Source organism: Emydura macquarii, unplaced genomic scaffold (genome assembly GCF_026122565.2).
Source record: "Emydura macquarii macquarii isolate MOO-44397 ecotype Brisbane River unplaced genomic scaffold, CSIRO-AGI_Emac_v2 contig_1119, whole genome shotgun sequence".
NCBI lineage: Eukaryota > Metazoa > Chordata > Testudines > Chelidae > Emydura > Emydura macquarii.
Window position 1 is genome coordinate 16,961,658 of NW_027131256.1, and position 21,120 is coordinate 16,982,777.

Below are 21,120 nucleotides of genomic sequence, written 5' to 3' on the forward strand. Positions count from 1 at the left end.
CAATGTAAGCAGGTGCCATCTCATTTTGGGAGTCGAGTCTGAAAGAGGAAGATTGTAGGTCCAGTCTGGCTTTGGAACGCAGATTAAATCTGTGTTCTGGAAATGACTTCAGACACTGCTCTTTACTTTTTTTTTTTCCTTTACGGTGATAAAAGGGACAGCAAAAGGGACTAAACCCACCCTATTTTGAGAGATTCATGTGACATGAAGGTTGGTCTAGTGGTTAGGGCACAGGCCTGGGATTCAGGATAACCAGGTCCACCACAGACTTGCTGTGTGACTTTGGGGAGGTCACAGGGTCTCTGTTCCCAACTGCGAAATGATGATACTAGCACTTGCCTGCCTCACAGGGGTGTGGGGGATAAATACGCTACAAATTGTGAGGTGCTCAGATTATACAGTAATGGGAATCATGAAAGTTCCTAAATAAATAGTTTGATCTGAAACCTGAGCTGGACCTTTCACCAGAGCTACATGTACTATTACCTCCCTGGTGTTGGAAATTGCTTGAACCTGTTATTCAATTATATTCATTTCTGAATTATTTTACACCAAAGTTTTGTTTTTCTGTGTTATATGGGCTTGTTTTCTCATGCATGACCCCCAAATCATAGACTTACAAACTGCTGTAAAAACTGCTGTAAAAACTGGCGCCTTTGGAAAGTGACTCATTCTCTTCCCTCTTGTTCTCATGTTGCAGAAACTCAGCCTGAGGCTCCTTGCGTGCATTTTGTTAATTTGGTTGATGGCACCAAACAGTGGCCTCAATCAGGGAGAGATGTTTCCCCTAACAGGACTAATTTTAACAGTAGTTTTTCTTCTCTTCCAAGTTTAAATCATTTAATGATGGCTGCTCTCACGATTGTAAAAATGCCTTAGGCCAAATTCTTGCCTGTACAAATGGGTCCAAATGATAGTTGGCCCCTGACTCTGAGAGTTGATCTATGCTAGCCCAAACCACAGCATTAGTTAGTCTAATTATGCCACTTCATGTGATCTACATTGATATTATGCAAGTAGAGGATTGACGTTAGGGAAACAGAGCCCACTTTCCCTTCCTGCTCTAACATGTGAGAGTGGGGCAGGGAGCACAGGAGTCAACTTTGCCAGTTTTACACTCACCTGCACTGGCCATTTATGGCCAGAATCTGGCCTTTTTATGCCATTTGGACTGCATAAAAGGATTGGAGCATAACTGAGAATCTGACATGTTATATTGCTTCTCCACCTGAACTCTGGGAGACTGGCCCACCAACCCTTTCTTTAAGTGTAAGTAAATACAAATTGATGATTTGATTTATAAAGAAAAAAAATATAAACATGGAGAGCTTCAGAAGAGTTTTGTGATACAATATAATGCACTGTATGTTATGTAAACAATTGTGTATAAGAAATGTCCTGCTTCTGTGGCAAACGGTAATCGAATTTTGTATCTTAAGGTATTTACCAATCCATATGATAAACATGGCTACATGTAATGAAGCCTTTGCAGATGTACATGTGTTACAATAATTAAAGGATTTTTCTGCTTCTAGGGGGGGAAGATTCCAATCCGATGGACATCGCCAGAAGCCATTGCATACCGCAAGTTCACATCAGCCAGTGATGCATGGAGCTATGGGATTGTCCTCTGGGAGGTGATGTCCTATGGAGAGAGACCATACTGGGAGATGTCCAATCAGGACGTGAGTATATTTTAGTCTTGAGTTATGTTCTCAGATAAAGAATCAAGCTGTGAGAGGAAGTGGAGCATAATGAAACCAGGTGGCTCCTACTTTTTGACACTGACATTGAATAAGATGTAAAAAGGAAAGTTTCCAAGTTTCCCTGCTTGAAGAAAAAACCTGTAGAATTGAATTGAAAATGGTAATCTTTCTAAAAGGGGATTTTGGACCACTGTATGCAATGTAAGAGAGAATTATATTCGTGCTGTGGTATTCTAGAAGATGGTTTAAAAAAAATTCTACAGGAAAGATGTCATTCTCTTTTATATTCCACGGGTTTTTTAAAAGCCATTTTTATTGAACCTAAATGTCTGTAGGTCCCTTTTGGTTGCATTTCTGTAACATTTTTTATAATTTTTCCATAAAGGTTGAATGCACAAAGTAAGTTGTTGTTGGAGCCTGTGAAAGAGAGAATGGAAGCATTTGTACTAAGACTTTAATGAAACAAAAATTCTTCTAGAGGCAGTCAACCAATAACATGGGGAGATAGTTTTATTTGTTTAGAAGACCTTAATGTGGAGTTACATCTATGTAATATCAGTAAACTATACATGTCTGCTATCCTTTGTGTGTTTAATTAATGCAACTGTACTAACATTTTTGTGTTGTTAGAGGTATAGCATTTCCCAAAGTAAGATTTTTTTTAAAAACTATTTAGTCGGAAGACTAAATTTATTCCACATCAGTCAATTATAACCCAAAACTTTTGGATAGAAGTAAAACTATAGCTTTCTGTCACAAATGGGCTGGGCATAGTTTTCAGAAGATTTTCTATGCCCAGTTTTTAACATTAAAATAAAAGAGCAGAAATGACAACTAGAATCAGGCAGTCCGAGAATTTTCTCTCCTGCATCACCTGCAAATGTGAATATAAATACAAAAATGCATTAAAAAAAACTTTTCCTTTTAACTAAGGACTCTTGGCTATATCTCAAACTTGAGCAGAAAACTGTGTATCTTTTTAACTGGGTGTGATAATGTGTCTATTATTGGTCAGAATTAATTAATAGTGTTAGTTAGGTTTATACTGTAGTGGGATGCCTTCCACAGCAGCTGTTCATATTCAAATGAAACATGGGGAAAGTGTATGTGTGTGCTTTTTCACTGCAGGATTACTTAAACCACAGAATGTGTTTCTAGCTGATTCCTGTCTTAAACCAGTTTTCACTGTTTTGGAATCTAGTAGTCCTGAAAACACAAATGCTAGTGTAATATCCCCTGTATCATCATCTAGTTAGGATATGTAATTTTGTAACTCATTATGCAAAATCTATAATACAGAGTGGGAAGGAAGATTATAACACCAAGAGAGAAAGAAAATGTAGCATATACAAAAATCTTATAAAATTGTAGATGCAGAGCAAAATTTTACATCGTCTCTGATTTCAATAAGGTTACACCAAAATAAACAAGAAGGTAATTTGACCTGCGATGTACAGTAAAAGTTATGCAGTTGTCATATTGATTTTGAGCAACCTGCTGCCAAAACAAGATCTATGATGATCTAAAGACTATGTGCTGCCCTCTCTCCAAGGATCCCCATACTCAGAATTTCCATTGGGATGTAGGTGAGGTACCCTATTAATTACAATGGGAGTTCAGCTGTGCAAGGAGGAAAGCATATGGCACTAAAGATACTTAAATGGTGGCTTTGATATCTTCTGAAATATAAGTATTAACACTTATTAATGAGGATATTGGAATCAAATGCGCAATAATCAGATCTGGAGTGACACCTCTTATAGTCCTAAATGGTGGACAAATTGAGGGATGATCTAGTTTTATTCTCTTTTGTGTAATAGAGCTCACATCTTATGAAATATAGCATTTGCATGGCTTTAGTCTAATCAATGTGAGTTTGGAAAAGTTGTTTTTAAGTCTCACCTTGCTCAAAGTCACATACTGTATCTTAACCTTCCTTTAACACTTTCTGTATATCTAATTTGCTGCATGGTTTACTTTGCAGATAAACCAGAAGTGTTACACTGCAAGACAACTGGTGAATAAACACATTTGTTTAAACATAAAGTCTCTGTGCTAATGTGTGTGACAGGACTGATAAAATAAGTTAATTTAATTGCCTCAACTTCCCAAAAACTTTTATCCTTGTTAGGTAATCAAGGCTGTGGATGAAGGGTACCGCTTGCCACCTCCTATGGACTGCCCAGCTGCCTTGTATCAGTTGATGCTGGACTGTTGGCAGAAAGACAGAAACAACAGACCCAAATTTGAGCAAATTGTCAGCATCCTGGACAAGCTGATTCGTAATCCCAGCAGTCTGAAAATAATCACCAGTGCGGCTGCAAGGTGACATGTTAAATTCTCCATCACTCTTACTGAAAATAGATGTTTGCTTTCTCCACCTACAGTAATTAAAATATGTTTGCATTGTCCACCCTCTTTCTAAGTTTTATCAATTGCTTATTTGCATGCTTTAAGGCTAGAGAAAGCTTTCTGCTATCTGGTTGGAAGAGATTATTTTAAATAAAAGTAACAGCTGTTTGTTTGGGGTGGTGAAGTCCAGCTAACTTTGAGCTGAGATGGAAAAGTGTTAAACTCAGGGAAATTAATATCTGAGCTGCAAGGTCATGCTGGTTTTGACTCTGCAATGTGCTGAGCTCCCACTGACATCAGCAGAGGCTGAGAGTGCTCAGCATCTCACAGCTACTCTGATTCAGCAAGGTATTTAAGCATGAAAGTAGCCCCACTAATTAGAACGGAGCTACTCATATGCTTAAAATTAGACAAGTATATTCCTGAATTGTGCCCACGAAAAGATACGCGATGCCCTGCTCTCTTCTGGTCTCATCCAGCAATTTACCTAAGCACATGAGTACTCCCATGTACTTCAGTAGGACTAACATACTTAAAGTTAAGCACATGCTTAAGTGTTTTGCTGAATCAGGACCTAATAAGGATCTCAGTTCTAACCTGTGTACTGATACAATGCTCCTAATTGCATTAAAAAGACCCATTTTACAATCCTGTTTATCCAGATACGTCTGGGACATAAGCAATGTCCCGATAAATAGGAGGGAATAACTGGTGAATGCCCTGGCATTTGATGACAGAAGCAGGATATGGTTAAATAGGAGTTCTGATTAAGTGGGGTGCAGATTAACAGGTCTGTACTGCATACAAAATACCTCACTCTTAAAGAAGGTGCTATGAAGCGGCTAGATTTCAAAGCTGTTTGAAGGGGTGGGGGGGAGGGGGTTCCTCCCTGACTTTAAGTAAAATGCTGATGAAGGGCCAGATTGACAGCCTGGAGACTGATGTCCTATATCCACAGAATGGGTATGCCTGGGCAGTGGCAATGTGAGTTATGCATGTGTCGCAGTAGTGACCTAACGGGGCCATCTTTTCAGGAGAGAGGCTCAACAAAGTATAATATTAAATGTCCCTTAAAAAATGAATCCCACAGGTTTAGTCTGTTTTTAAAATATTTTGTCTCCCACAACTGACCTAGCCCTTATTAGATATAAATTCTATTCCATCGTGGTGAGATGGGTGGGAGTGGGGGTCATAACAAGAGAAATGGGGCTGGAGCTGGAAAAACTTTGTGAGTGTTTAAGACAGCTATGTAAATAGAATTGACCTGGCTCCTTTTCCGCTTGCCCCAGGCAGTGTGTTTTTTCTTGAGATAGAAGCTTGCTAGTCTAATCACCTCCCTCCCACTATCACACTGGAGAAATGACACACAAAGAAGAAAATGGGTAGAGGAAGGCAGCCATACTAATAGGCTTGGTTATTAAAAATATGTAATGAGATATGATCTCATGCACAGTAAATATGTTTTAATAATTAATTGCTGGGTTTTTAACACATTGTGAATGATAAGAGTTTATTAGGATAGCTATTCCATATTAAATGGCAGTTGATTGTATTAAAAAACAGATTAGTTTAAGCATTACCTTCCCCAGTTAAAAGAGTTTGTTCTAAATGTCTTACGCCCTAGTTCAGCAAAAGACTCAAGCATGTGCTTAAATTTAAGCAAGTGCTTTGCTGAATTGGGAGTTGGGAATAATTTCCATATTTTATTTTGTTTTCAGTTTTGGATTGTGGGAATCAGTGTGTACTTTTTTGCATTTAAAACAAAATATTTATTAGTTTCATCCATCTAATAACAAACCCACGTACAGTATTCTTCTCCTACATACCAAAGTAAACAAAAACTAGTTGCTACAGTTTAGGGGTAAGTTGCACGTGTGATCTCTCTCTCTTTCTCTGTGGGCACTTTTTCCAAGTGACAGGCCTATATCTGCACTTCTTATAGAGTGGAACCCCATGGTTTACCCCCCTTTAGACTGGATCATCAAGCTACAGCACTCCCTGTTTAACAGCTATATTTACCTCAGCCAGCCCAACTGGGCATTGAGTCCTATTTTAGAATTCTCTCTGAGAGTTTATGACCAATATGAGATTTTTGTGACTCAGGACAGCTTCTTCACAATCAAGTTTGAAGGATTGGGGCATAGAAATTTAACAAGCAGAAAGAAAGAGGGTTAAAACAATAACAGCCTCTATGCAGTTTATCTGACCTAAACCTTATCCTTTCTTTGCCCATTCAGGTGGGTTCTACTTGTCCCAGTCACCCCTTCTGAGCCCTGCGGTCCCACCTGCAGTTCTCTGCAGGCCCTTTCTCTTTGTCCGAGACAATGTCTGAGTTCACAGGCATACTTATTCATTCCAAAATTTCTCTGTCGCCCTGGGATCCTGAGCCTTGTCCAAATGTATGCAAATTCACCAGTGGGTCAGGTTGAACTTCAAAACAGTAGGCTCTCTGTTTTGTCCTTTCATTACCAGTGAATAGGTGATGCTTAGAAGAGTTAGTCCAGTCTTCCTGTCTAGATGCCTGTCAGGATGTTTCTATAGTGCACTGAGAGGTCTGACTGCAGCACTTCTTTGATTTAGCTAGCTTGAGTAATAAATAATAGCAGTGAAGCACGGACTTCAGCTCGGGATAGCTGCTTGAGTACGTACCCGGGGTCGTGGGCAGGCTTGAACAGCCTGTACTTCTGCTTCACTTCTATTGTTACTCCAACTAGCTAGATCAGAGCTAGCTCAGGTAAGTCTTCATATGCTGCAATCTCACCTCTGATTGCTGTATACACATGCCCTAAGTGTGTGCTGATATTTACCCTAATGACCACAGAACCCCCAACTGAATAGCAAACAAACATGGACACACAGTTTTCATAACACATTTATTACTGGTATTCTTACAAATCTCACTTTACTTTCTGCAGGCATGAGAGGAATAGACATGCACCATGACTCCCAACACACAGTACAAGTATCTAGACTGTGCCCAAGGGGCTAGGTTGGAGGAATCCTCTCCCACAAGTTACTCTACAGCAGCTACTTGAGGCTGCAGTAGCTCCCATGAAACCCATGCCCTGGTCAATATTTAGGAATCACCAGTGGATCTATAATGCAGTAGCTCCCACCCCTCCTTGACCACCCAGTTCTGCCCTGCTCTTAAAATCCTGCTGTTGAAAGCATGCTGAAAGTCTCATGGAGCTGTGTTCTGCAAAATTACCCCCAGGCATATGGATACAAATGATCAAAAATAATTTGTCAGGGAATATATTTAGCCTGATAATATCTTCTAGAGAGAGAGAGAGAGAGTGTGTGTGTGTGTGTGTGTGTGTGTGTGTGTGTGAGAGAGAGAGAGAGAGAGAGAGAATTTTCTCTCTTATATTAGGCCCCAGTTCAGCAAAGCACTTAAGCATGTGTTTAACTGACTTCACTGGGATTCAAGCTAAGCGTGTGCTTAAGTGCTCTGCCAAATACTGGGCCTTAGTCTGTACATATTTCATACAGCACATTTTATATTAACACTGCATAGAAATTTAGTAGAAAGAACTAAAATCCATTTTAATTCTTCGCTTCCTTTTCAGTTTCCTATAACTGCCAGGAATTGTGCTATCTAATGCTTTTTTATACTTGTCAGGGAATTTTTTATTATTTTCGAGTCTGGTGTGATTACTTCACATTGGTGAATATTTCACTATATTAAAAAGAGATTGAAAGCTTTCCAGTTTGTAATGGGTGAGTCAGAAATACTGGGTGTAGGAAGTAACAAGTTGGTGAAGCTGCGGTCCAAAAGGGTTTGTTGATTCTTGTTTCATTTGTGAGACACAATGAAAACTAAGAGTCGCATATTTGAAAATATTTCCAAAACAATAAAAATCTTCAATGGACTTCCGACACTTCATTTTTTGTCAGATATTGGAACTAATTAGGGACTTCTCTGATTCTTCAAGCTTCATTGACCAAACTTTTTTGGCTGGATTTCAAGCAAAAACGTTCTCTATAACAGAAGTGATGTCTCAGGCTTTATATTATCAACACAGGCATAAGAAGGTGGAGCACTGAAATAAATGAATATGGATAAAATTACAAGGCAAGTGCTTGATTAAAAGCACTGCAGTCGCGTCGCAGTGCAGTGTCAGGTAATGGGCAGTACTGCATGGTTTCCAGGTAACATTGCACTGAACTGGGAAGCAGGAGCAGGGCTGGATTAAAGAATTTTGGGGCCCTCTGCGCTATGGACATTGGAGGGCCTGTACCTTCCCTGGGGGGTTGTACTGCCCCCAAGGAATGTGACTGGGGGGGAGGTCAGGTCCTGCCCCTGGGGTGGGATGCCATGGGGGTGATGGGGATGCTGGGGAGCAAGCCAGCTGGACACACAACCCCCAGTGGTTACTGTCCCACAGGGCTGGCCCAGCTCCTCAGTCCACCCCATTGGCTCTCACCACAACCTGCAGATGGGGCAAAACATGAATGTGCCGCTTCCCTCTCTTTTCAAATTGGGCTAAGCCACCTCTCATAACTTAAGGGTAACTGAGTCAAACTTGGTTGGGTGGAGGTCCCCCTGAGATTGGAGGCTCTGTGAAAGTGCACCTAGTGCATGTTGGTTAATCTGGGCCTGGTCAAGAGATTAGGATATTATTTACGATGGGCAAAATCACTTAATCTCTCTCTGCTTCATTATCCCTATTTCTAAAATGGAGATAGGCTACTTTGTAGAACTCTTCAAATAAGAGGGGAGGGGAATTAATGTGGGGGGTGGGGGGGATGAACAGTTTCCTCCCATTTTTTTAATTCCAAAAATTGAAACATTGAAACTAAATTTTGTTACATTTTGACATTTGCAAAATTTCAGTCAGCTGTATAGTTGATCACAAAATTTGGGAAGGGAATCTGCAAAAAATTGACATTTTTCCTTTTCTGTTTTTGTTCTTTTGTTTTGAATTTTGAGATTAGAAAAAAATCTACCATCCTTACCTACCTCTTGGTAATGTGATTTGAGAGTGACAAGTGAAAAGCACTATATAAGTGACAGATATTACCATCGTCTATATTATTAATCGCCCTAATTCCCACTGAGTCCATATTTAGCGAGGGATGAAAAGAGATTATGTTGGAGAAAAAAAGGGAAGAAAACCCTGATAACTGTTTCTCTGTGTATCTTTAATTGTCTATACTCTCGAGCTCAATACAAAGGTATACTTTTAAATCTGTAAACAGTCATTCATTCCTCAGAGTCTATTAGTACTTGTTTAAATACACATTATTTCTTGCAGGCAGGAGTATGTTAAAGCCAGATAGCAGAAAAAGTTGCTAGCCTCTCTTGTAAAAAGCTATATCAGCTGATTAACGTTAATAGTTTTGTTATATCTATCCTTCATTAAAAATTGCTACATAGTTTCTGATTTGCAAATTGCGTGGAGGAGCTGAGAGAAGGGAAATTTTATGAATGAGACTTAGAACCTTTAATATCTGTGTCCCCAATTCAAATCCAGCCCAAGCAGCCAGTGACTGGACATCATTGTCACCTGCTTTTTTTGTTAGTATTGTGAAATAAACAAGTGGCTTTAATCCGGTTCATAGTAAAGGTGATTACAGTAATTAGTAGAGCTGGTTGGAAAAACTTATATGAAACAGTCTTCTGTTGGACAATACAAGTCTGTCAAAATAAAAAAATGTATGAAATCATGTATATTTTGCTGAAATTTCCTTTTAAATGAAAAAAGGGAATATCCCAGTTAGACATTTTTGGAATGAAACATTTTGATTTTTTTTCTTTTGAAATCATTTTTGCTTCAATTTCTTTTATTTTGTTTTATAAAAATTGAAACCTCAAAACTGAAACTAAACTAAAGGATTTTATTGAAATAAAATGTTTTGATCCATCCAAAATGCATTTTTTTTTCAAATTGTTCTTTCAAAGATCATTTAGAAGACTTCAGGTTTTGTTCCAAATCAGAACTAAAACAAATTTCAAAATGGTGAAATCCTCCACAAAACAGAATGTCTGGTCTCCACCTCGCAGCTCTAGTAATTAGCATCCTTGTTTACAATCTCAGCAGAGGGTGCCAAGCACTGAATGGGCATATTGGAGACTGAACTTTTCCATAACAAAAGTTCAGGCACATTCATGTGGCAGTGTGTGGAAGGCTTCTGTACATCTGCTGCCTGTGATGTAGCGGTGAATAGATGGCTTCCACAGGAGACATCTAGTCTACTAGGCTGAGCACAGGACTGGGAGGCAGCAGCTTCTCAGTTCTAAACCTAGCTCTTATACTCTTTCTCTGATCTCAGGTAGGTCATTTAGGGCTTGTCTATATAAACCTTTAGTTCATGGCAAGCAGGGAGTGGGGGTGGTGAATCTACCCTGCACTAGTCTGCTGCACGCTGTGTCCATATGGACTCCACTAACGCACACTAACAGCTCCTTAGTACACTTTGATCTACCCCACTTCGAAACCTGAGTAGATCAAAGTGTACTAAGGAGCTGTTCGTGCATGTCAGTAGGGTCCACATGGACACTTAGTGCATAGCAGGCTAGTGCGGGGTAGATTGGCACCACAACTTACCATAAACTAAATGTTTGTGTAGCCAAACCCTAAATTAACTTCTCTGCTCATCTGTAAAATATGGATGCCACAGGCCTTCTTTACAGGAGGATTAATTAGTTAATATGTGCAAGGTCTTGGAAGATAAAAAGTGGGACATTCAGGCTAAGTATCTTTAGTTAGTAGGATTCAGTTTCTAGATCTGCAAACATCACTCTTTTCACAGAACCGAATTCATTACAAAATATTTTAAAGGGCTAATAATTGCTGCAAACTTGATCTAATTTGGTAAATTCAAAGGGCTTCAGCAACACCATTTGACGGAAGACCAAACTGAGAATGATTCCTGCTCTTGCTTTATAGATTTATTTTGTCCTTCCATAACTCCTCCTTGTCACATCCATACATGTAACTAATTCACAGTCAGTCCTCACGTTAAGGTTATTTTTCGAGAAATAAAGCAAAGGTCTTGCTCACAGAAGCTTGTGAAATGATATTTCATTTTTGTTTTTACAAGCTGTCATTTGAATCCCTCCAAATAGTCTGCCGTGGACACAGTAATCATCCTAACCTATTTTAAAGAAAACTGATATGTCCATGATTTATTTGTAGTCTGTCAAAGGCTTTCTGAAAAATCACATAACTTAAAAGGGGGATACTAAAACAACAACAACAAAATCCTCACAAAATGTAAACCAGCATGTATTATCCTTTTATGCAATGACAGCACTTAACAGGTTAAAAATATATTTTAAATTATGGTTTATACTAATACCTAACATAAACCATTTTCCTAGTTAACTAGGAACTTTTTATGTAGCTAAATCATAAATAAAATTTAGGGCTAAATTCTGCTTTGAAGAACACAGTTGTAAATCCAGAAAAACTCTGGAACTCAGTGAAATTATGCTTCATTTGCGCCCCTGGGTCTGAGAGCAGAAATTAGTCCATAATATTTCAGATAAACTCTTAAAGTAAATGTGCAGAAGAATTCTTCAATAATGTTTTGACCTTAATCTTGCAGGTTGCAGTGTGGGGATTGGCCCCTGTGCCTGCCTGCACAAAGTCCCATTGTTTTCATTCAGACTCTGGATAGGGGAGGAGTCTGCCCATGTGAATTGCAACTTTCAGGATTGGCCCTGAAGTTGTACATCTCCTACTATCATATGTATTTCACCATAATTCCATTAATTTGCTGGTTTCAGTGATAAAAAATTAACGAATCTTGTTTAAAACGCAATATTCTTTCCTAAACAGAATTACATGACTACAAGCCCTAAAACTATTATTATTTTTAAATTCATAATCATAGCCCTAATTAACCTTATTGAAAAAACAGCAAAAATGGCAGTATCTCCAGAATATGCTGCAATGTACCAAATAGACTTATCTCTTTACATTCTGGTGGTTCTCTCATTAAATATTGTCCAAGTATCTAGAAAGTTAACCCATTTAGGTCTGCAAACGTTACTAAATCTTAAAAAAAAAAAAATCAACTTTTCTTAAAAAGCAAGCTTGAATCCCTTTAACATAGTCCAGCGACTTGCAAATTCAAGGATCAGAAGAAATTCTCTTATTTATGAGCAGTTTATTGCAAGTGTTGAAGCTGAAGGTGTCTTGGTTAGTTTTCATTGGTCATGTAGATCACATGATATCATTTCAGTTCCCTGTTAAGCATTTAAAGCATAACGTTAAATGTCCAGGGCACTCACATTTACAAATTCAAAGTTAGCTTTCCACAACTGTTATCATATGAAATTTCTGTGAACATTCCTTCTTAGAAAAGTAGCTTGCCAGAATGTTTGCAGAAAAACACTGCTGGTATCTCTCTCTGATTCTTTACCCCAGACAGAAGAGAGTGGGATTATTTCTTTCCATTATCAGGGACCTGAATTGATACAGAACACCTATGCAGGGTTAAATTCTCAGACCAAAATGACATGGGGGCGGTGAATTTAGAGCACCTCACCTGGCCTGAACTAGTGGCAAAAATCAAACACGCAGGAGATTTGCTGCGAGAGATTGGGGCTTTAAAAAGACAACCCAGCAAAAGGACTATCTCAGAGCCTGTGCAGGTGATCACCTTTGCGAATAATGGTCCTCACGCTGCCAATCGCACTCCCCACTCTAGCACCCCCACATCTCACAACCCTGGGCCACGCCAATCCAAGGGAACCTTTACAAGTATAGTTTCTGTGAACACTCCTTCTTAGAAAAGTAGCTTGTTAGAATATTTGCAGAAAAACACCCTGTTAAGGGAAGGGAAAAAGGTTGAAGTAAATATTCAAATGAATATTCAAGGAACATGTTTTGTAGTATGCACTTGGCTCTAGTTTTTACAACTGGCCTTACAATAAATCAGTTTGAGGCATTCTGTGCTTGTCCAAGTATCAGCAACAGTGCCTGGTTTGGCAGAATGCCACCCAATGAGACCAGAAATATGAATGTATATCCCGTTTCGGAAATAATCCATATCCTCCTACACACCTGCTGTAAAAGAATCCATATAACTGAGGCTTAATATTTTGGGTCTTCATTAAGCTTTGTTATTCTGTCTAAAACAATGGATCATCATGGGGAAAAAAAACCTTTTAAAAATTAATATCAAAGCAAACTGAAAATTAAAAAGACGACAGTGTTCTAATGTGGTTAAGTACCTGGAGTTGAGAAGTGAGACCAAATTTAGGAAAATCCTTTGGGAATATGTCCCTCCTCCCAAAATAATAATAATAATTTCAATCTTACTGAGGTCAAAGAGATTTCTGCCCAGTTGTGATCATTGGTATTGTCTCCCATTGCTACATTTTGCCATGGCACTTTATTCAACAGCCATGGGTACCACCAACCCTGATATAAATAAATTGACCCTTCTCCCTACTAGAATGCTAAATAATTAGGACTTATTATTAGTGTATAAGTAAAACATCCGTTCTCCTTTTAGTGCCTCAATTTTGACTCTGTTAATGAGATTCAAACAATAAATAAATTGTAGGTTGATTTATCTCTTTCAGAATTATCAACATTAGACAAGTCAGAATGTGACCTTGTTTTTCTTCAAATAGTGTCCCTCTGCATGCTTCACTTTCCCATGTGCCTTTGATCAGAGATTTTGATAGCTGAGCCCATTTGGCCTGCTTATGCACCCTACACAGCCCTATGAAGAGAGCTTTGTGGGTTAACCACCCTTTGTTCCTTCTCAACCGACTTCAGCCAGGGATGGAGTTTAGCATGTGACTGTTTACTCTTTATATTAGTAGTAGATTTCTGATGTCTGTGAGAGAGAAAAGATTCTTTGCCATGACACTTTAACAGTGCCTAGGTTTGTCAGAATGCTACCCAATGAGACCTTACTACCCAATGGCAAGGAGAAGGTTTCATTATGACCCCATCAAAATTTTTACCTGTGGTTTCTTCTGAGTTTCACATTAACCAAACTATTCACCTTCCAGCTTTCTTTTCTTTCTCCCTCCCCATCAGTCTACACAGGAATCTGCCTTCCATACACTAGATGTTAAGAGGGCGGTAGTCTTTTACTTAAATAGAACTAGGCCATTCAGGAAGACCCCTAGACTCTTTGTTTCTATTGCAAATAGATCTAGGGGAGCCTCTGTCTCCACTCAGAGACTTTCTAAATGGATCCCTGGGTGTATTATTGCCAATTGTTGTTCTGCTGAGGTTCCACCTCCCTTATGAGTGTCTGCACTCTCCACTGGATCACAATCTATCTGATAGCCCTCCTCCAGGAGAGTCCAGTTGCTGAAATCTGCCTGGCTGCCACAGGGTCCTTGGTGAATGCATTTTCTATCCATTATGCTTTTTTTCACTCTGCAAGATCAGATGCTGCAGTAGGTATTTCAGTTCGTTCTTCTGTGATGGACTATGTTCCAAAACTCCCATCTCCTTAAGGGGTTACTGCTAGGGAGTCAGCTGAAGCAGAGCACCCACAGGTATGCCTCTCAAAGAAGAGGTTACTCAGTTTGGGCAGTAACTGGAATTCTTCGAGATGTGTGTCCGTGAGGGTGATCCACTACCTGCCCTTCTTCCCACTGTTTTGGAGTTTCTTTTTGATAGAGAAGGAATTGGGACTTGGTGATAGGGAAGAAACTGAGGGCAAGTCACCCGTGCAGGCCTCTATAGCCTTAGTGTAAGACACAAGGATATGGAAGGCGCATGCATGGGCCAGATGGGCACTGCTACCAAAAACCTCCAATCAAAGGCTCAGGATGCATGCGCACCTGAAGTGGATCACCCACAGTGGGATACATTTTGAAAAACTCCAGTTATTGCACAAGGTGAATAACCTCTGCTTTTTGCTGTTTATTGTGGTTCGGAAGGGATCAATTCTGTTATTCTCAACTCAATAGTCAGGGCTTTTAACGTGCAGCCCTCATTAGCATTAATGGAAATTCTAAGCTGGAAGTGCTGGAAAACAAAAGATGCAAAGCCATTCCCTGATGCAGTAAACACTAAGTCTGCCTTAAGATTCACAATACAGCCAAATGTGAGATGTGATGTCTGTGTAAAGCAGGTCACAGGCACAGAATGGAACAGATAGACAGCTAGTACAACGTTTTAAAAGCCATCTAATGGCATTTTTTTCTCTTGTAAAGAGGTTATAGATTGTTTTACCAATAGTGACTGGATGGTGTTAATGGACAGCCTCTAAGCCAGTCGTGAATCCCCAAGAAACACCCTGCACCATGACATCAGTTGCTTAATTGTATAGTTAACGCTACATGCTGTATAACAAGTTGAAAATATATTTCTGTACACGATGGTGGTTTTGACCTAAAACACTTTACTTCGTCAGCCACCGTTGATCCGGCTGGGAAAGGGTAAAGTGAGTTACATTGACACTGAGGCAAGTGACTGGATGAGTCATTACCTTAACTGGCTACAGCAGATTTGGAGGTGGCTCTCTGTAGAGAAAGAACCTAATGTGTGGGCTGAGCAACTCTGAGGGAGGAACTCTGGAAGCAGGCAAGGATGAGAAGCTTTAAGATAATCCTATTATTTTCTTTGTTAATAAAGCTAAACCCCATGTACATAGTGTGTGGACTATGTTTTCAGAGCAATTTGGGAATTGTTGTGTCGGGAGTTTGTGGTTTTTTTAAGCCACACTGCAAAAAGAGTATAAAAAGGGGGAAAGAGGTAAGTCCTGAAATGGGTCATGGAACAATAAGAACGAGAGCAGCAGATCTTTCTGTACTTTACAGCACAGCAGCAAGCCTGGGCGGCACCACAACAGGAACAGCAAAGATTGTTCCTAGAACAGATATTCCCGAGGACTGTCAAACTAGAGACATTGCTCAGACTAGCATTGGATATCACGCTTTACCTGTCAAGGGGATCAGCTATAGGTTTATCTAGTCACCTTTGAGTTGGAGACCACCAGGTCTTCCAGCCTTCCGCTTCAGCAGCACATCACCCCTGGGGGCAGGAGAGCAAGGGAAGAGGATTCCTAGGCTGTCTGTTTGGTTTTTAACAAGAGAGGCACAAAGTTGCATATTAAACCCTGAGCAAGATGCTGCCCTCCTGGACTTCCTGGGGACCTTGGAAGAAAAGTACCAGCCAGTTGTTTCAGGGTGAGCCCTTTTCTTCTGACCAGCAGTTGAACAACTGGGCAATGCATTGGCTCAAGCCAAAGTAATGAACTGCAGGAGAACGGATGACTGAATAATTTTAGAATAGTACTTGAATAGTCTGCTTTGGAGGATGCAGATTAGGGTGAACCAGGGATTAGGGAAGAGGTTCTTTCATGGAGGCCTAACTGTTGGATAAGCCATGGCTATGACTTCAGCCCTGACCTGAAGCATCATCTATGGATCTGGTCAAGGAACATTTAGGGAGAAAACTAAAGGAACTTGCGGACTCTGCAAAGGCAGCTGAAAAGGGCATTCATTTAATATCTAGGAGGCACTCTTCCTGTTGTGTATTTTTTTTTTTTTTTGCCTGTGGGCAGTCGAGAGCTTAAATAAATCAAGGACTGTCTCATGAGGCAAATGTGACTTTGGGGAAATGCTAAGGTCAAAACCAAAAAAGGACACTCATAAAAAAAATACACTCTAGGTAGGAGCCACCAGCCCTTTCTATGGTCTGTTCTTTATGTGAGGAAAATAGCACATACAAAAAACTGTCCTCCTTTCTAGAATGTGACAATGGGGGCAATACATGGTCTTGCTGAGACTGTGAGCTCTGGGATTTCAGTGTGTGTGCTGTTTGTACAGATAAAGGAGAGTAATGATCAGCTCAGTGGACTCAGGGTTCATGCAAACATTGGTGCAGGAGCACTGAATGCAGCCTGAGCTATTTTACTTACCTGCAGCTATAAAACGTCCAGAGACATCCTTCATCGGTAATTGCCTTGAGAGTGGACAGATAAAGTGGGGGGGGAGACCTCTCTGAACTGAGCTAGCTCACGTGCAGCTCTGGCCAATTGTGGAGTGAGACTGTGGTTACATTTTTAGTCTCACCTGGACATTGCACAGCGAGAAGGAACCAGAGATTGTGCCCGGCTGGGTGGAGGCATATGTAAAAGGGTCTAGTGAGGCAAGTAGCTCCTTTCCCCCACCTGAACATAAATTATGGCTGTCTGGAGAACCAGGGTTTAGGGTGTAGGATGAGTAGTCCTGAAGAAGGAACATCAGGAATAGCCAAGCCTGAGGAGAAAGTTTGAGCTGATCTTTAATATCTTGCATTTTTTCTTGGTGAATAAGGCCAAAACCCAAGAAGCAAACTGTGGGGAGAGGGGGAAGGAAGCTTGTATTTGTAAAGAGTGTGAGCTGTATTTGGAAACGAAGCTGGAAAAGACACCTGCTCGCAATTCCTAATTGGTGATCCATGTAACAACAAAGTGTACCCACTTTTGACCTCAAAAGCAGAGAGTAGCAACAATCTGGTTGACTCTCAAAATAAGCAAACAAGATATGAAATCTCCTGCGGGAAGAAAATATGCCAAACAGCAAGGCAAATTTTATTTTAAGAACAAAGCTACTAATTTTACCAGGGGGACACTTTAAACCAGGCATAAATAGCTGTAACTGCAAAGATTCTAATCCTTAAGGTCCAGGGATAATTAAAGTAAACACAATGACTCTACTTCTCCTCAGTGTGACATTTATTTACTGGTCTCCTGTTGGGAAGCACATACACTCATATTCCATTTGCTATAGAAGATAAAACTAAAATTTACTTCACATGCACTCTATTTTTCTAAGACTGGCGATAACTATGTCCTTATCGTTCGTGCAGAGTTTCAGTGCTTGAAGTTACTTAAACCAGAAAATAAGGGATTTGCATTCAAAGCAATGTAGTGAGGACGTCCATTCACTTTTTGTAAGAGAAAAAGAAATTATAGATGCCTGTTTTTAAGAGTGAATGCATAAGGAAGATTTCCATACTTAGAAATAGGGAATTAGGTTGCACTGATTAGGGTAAAAAACAGAACATGAAATCCAGGTTGTAGTATACAGGATTTCTCTACCCAGTTACAATACGTTGTCTTTTATACAGAAGTAATGCTTTATTCTCCTGGTGGTCTTGGTACCTGAGTGTTACACATTGTTATCTCCCTCTCACTGGATAGCTGGTCACCCCAATAGAGATTTGTACAAGCAGGGACTGAAGTTTCTTTCCTATTTGTATATTTATTTCTAGACGTGATGTGCTGTGAGAAAGTTCCTTACATTGTGACTAAATCTATCTTAATGGCAGCAAACCCTGGTTCTCTGTGCTTATGTGCATGACATAAGTTAATTCTAGCTGTTAACACAATGGGCCAGTCCACTGAAAACTGACTGCAGCAGAGCATTTTGTAGAAAGTACAGTCCGGTATCTCACGTTTGAATTTGTCGCTGTATTTTTATTTGATTTATTTTGGGAGGAAGTATCACATGTCTCGCAAATATGGACCTCCAGCAATATAAGTGGCACTGAGAATTTTCTGTGTGTCAGTGGATGGGATAACAATTTGAAAATGTAGTGGTTGGGGGCGGAGGTGGGGACAAAACAAAAAGAGCTTTAAAAAAAAGACGGGGGAAATGTTCTGTTTCACTTCCCCTGAGCGAACATGTAATTTCCATTATTTCTTTTTAATGACTCTGTTCTGAAGCTAGTAGGTATTGATTTATGAAAAGCTGTAAAAGATCAGGTGCAACTCTGCAGGACGTCGTTTACAGCTGCATGGATTGCAACCCATCTAATTTGTCTAGTTAAGTGTGAGCTCATGGCACACATCACCCAACCCATAAATTTCATGTTCAGAGGTGCTGTCTAGGGGGTGGATCAGGGAGAAAAAAATTGCCGATGTGTGCAGATGCTCTCATTCCCTTGGTGCATGTGAGGAGACATCACAGACTCTTCACAGTGAGAGAGAAATTCCTGTTCATTGATAAACTGTCCAGATGTCCTCTCTGAGGAGGAAAGTAACTAATTTTTGCTTGGAATCCTACAAGGAGAAAAATGATACTTTGCAGTGCTGGTTAGTCTGAGGTCACTTACATAAAAATTAGGTCATATTTTTTGTCCTGGTTATACTTTGATCCAAGTAATAAACATAAAAGCTCTGTTGGACGACTCTAATCCCTAATCCTAGTGTCCTATTCTATTTCAACTTGTTTATGCTCATTCTTTCTGTAAGTGGTTGTTGAGTCAGGCCCTGTTTTATTAGAGTTAAGATGGGGGGGAAAAAAAGTAACACTAAGTTGAATGGAGGAAAAGCACCTCCGTACTTTATCACTAAGCACACTTCATAAATACCCTAAATAAATGTCTTGGGATGGATTCCTGATGCTATACCCAGAAAACCATAAATAAAAAGTGTCTCTCTTCATCGGACAAACAGTAGTTAGCTAGGTGTAGACTGTATGGTTATTGGCTACACTCTGGGCCTGCTTGCCAAACTTGGGTGTGTAACTGTTCAAAACTTCATTTACATAGGTGCCAACAGGCTGCTTTTGGCATGACAATGGGAGTGTAGGTGCTTAGCTTTAAAGGGCCATGTCTGCAAATTTTTCCTTAACCCTTGCTATATTTCCGTTGTTGCTCTTCTCCCTTCCCACCAGGCTTACTGTGCTCTTTTCCAGTGTCTTCTATCACCTTTATTCTCTTAGGGGAATGGGGCATGATGGTAGATGGCTGGCACACTTCTTTCCCATCTAAGATTGCTCTCAGGGGCCAGATCTTCAGTTGGTATAAAACATCAGAGTGCCATTGAAATCAATGGAGCAACAACGATTGACACCAGTTGAGGATCAAGTCCCAGATGTCTCCCAGACCCATTGCACGAGACAGCAACAGATTGTCTGACCGCTTGGCCTTTAAAGAGAATGGCCAGGTAAAAACGTAATGCCCACCCTAAGAAGGTACCGAGGTTTCTGATCATGTGGATTGCTGTTCTTGAACTTGGTTGAGAATTGAACGTGAGGCTGCAACAGCAATTGCTGAAAGGCCCTGATTATCAATACCTTTCCAATATCTAAGGCAGCATGCTCTGAAGCTTCTTACTGGCTTCATAATGTCCAGTGATCCAGAAAGGGAAAGTTAGGGATTTGTACCAAACTTGGGTCTCCTGTAGTACATGACAGTACAATATGCACAGGCTGAGTAATTTTATAGGTAGTATTTGTATTTTTCCTACAGCAATCAAGCTGCCAGCCACAGCTTCCAAAAGCCTGCATTCTGAAAGCATTTTATAATTTATAAGAGGAATCCATTTATCAAACTAATGATAGGCAAAACCTCAAGGATGGAAGGTTGGGTTTGGGTGTGTGGCCAAAAGTCAAAGTGGCTTATTTGTACTTAGCCAAACTTCTTTAGTTTAAAAATTGAGGTCAGAATCACATGCGTAAGAATTCTGGTATTTCCTAGTCCCTAATAGGGTCAAACATACCGCATGAACATGCTCTTTCAGTACTTCTGATGCCGATGAGACTTAAAAGGGCAAAAGAACATGAAAATGATTAAAGCTGGGATTGCCAAAACAGCCTAAATGAATTATGCATGCAGCTCCCATTGAAATACACTGGAATTTGAGCGCTTAACTCCTTGGGGGTCCCTTCACAAATTCTACCTTAAAAGTTTTCCCAAACCTCAGATTCTGTTCAAGTTTGGGGAGAGGGGTCCTGGGTGGTGGGTCCTTTAAACCCAAATCAATTATCCCATTACAAATATTAATGTACCACACATCCAGCTGTAACATGGCATAACCATTAGCTTTAAATCATGGCATTTGGAACTGGTTCCCTAACCACTCTCTTTCGCTTCTGATTCCTGGTGAGGACATTGATTTAACTGCATAAAGATGGAATAATTAATCCTGGGAGCCGAGGGTTATGGCCTGAGACAACAGTGAAGTCCCAACAGCTATTTACGCCACTTGCCTGATAGGCCACCTGTGTAAATGCAGACGGTGCGGTCTGTCATCTGAGCTCCCTGTTCTTGGTGCTGGTGCAGTGAATGTTTCCCCAGTGCACAGAGGGTGTGGCTCTTCTGCTGGCAGGCCCACCACGTAGCCCTCACACAGAGCTTCAGTG

General features: G+C 40.2%; 1 protein-coding gene across 6 annotated transcripts in view; it reads left to right on the forward strand.

Annotated features, from left to right (window-relative positions):
• The window catches only part of EPHA3 (EPH receptor A3), a 550,981-nt gene that overhangs the window by 521,381 nt on the left and 8,480 nt on the right, over nt 1-21,120 (forward strand). For all 6 annotated transcript variants that reach the window (XM_067546251.1, XM_067546250.1, XM_067546247.1 and 3 more), the window contains 2 exons: nt 1,536-1,685; nt 3,838-4,031. In XM_067546251.1, the coding sequence (XP_067402352.1) occupies nt 1,536-1,685; nt 3,838-4,031 (344 nt within the window). The remainder of the gene's footprint in view (nt 1-1,535; nt 1,686-3,837; nt 4,032-21,120) is intronic.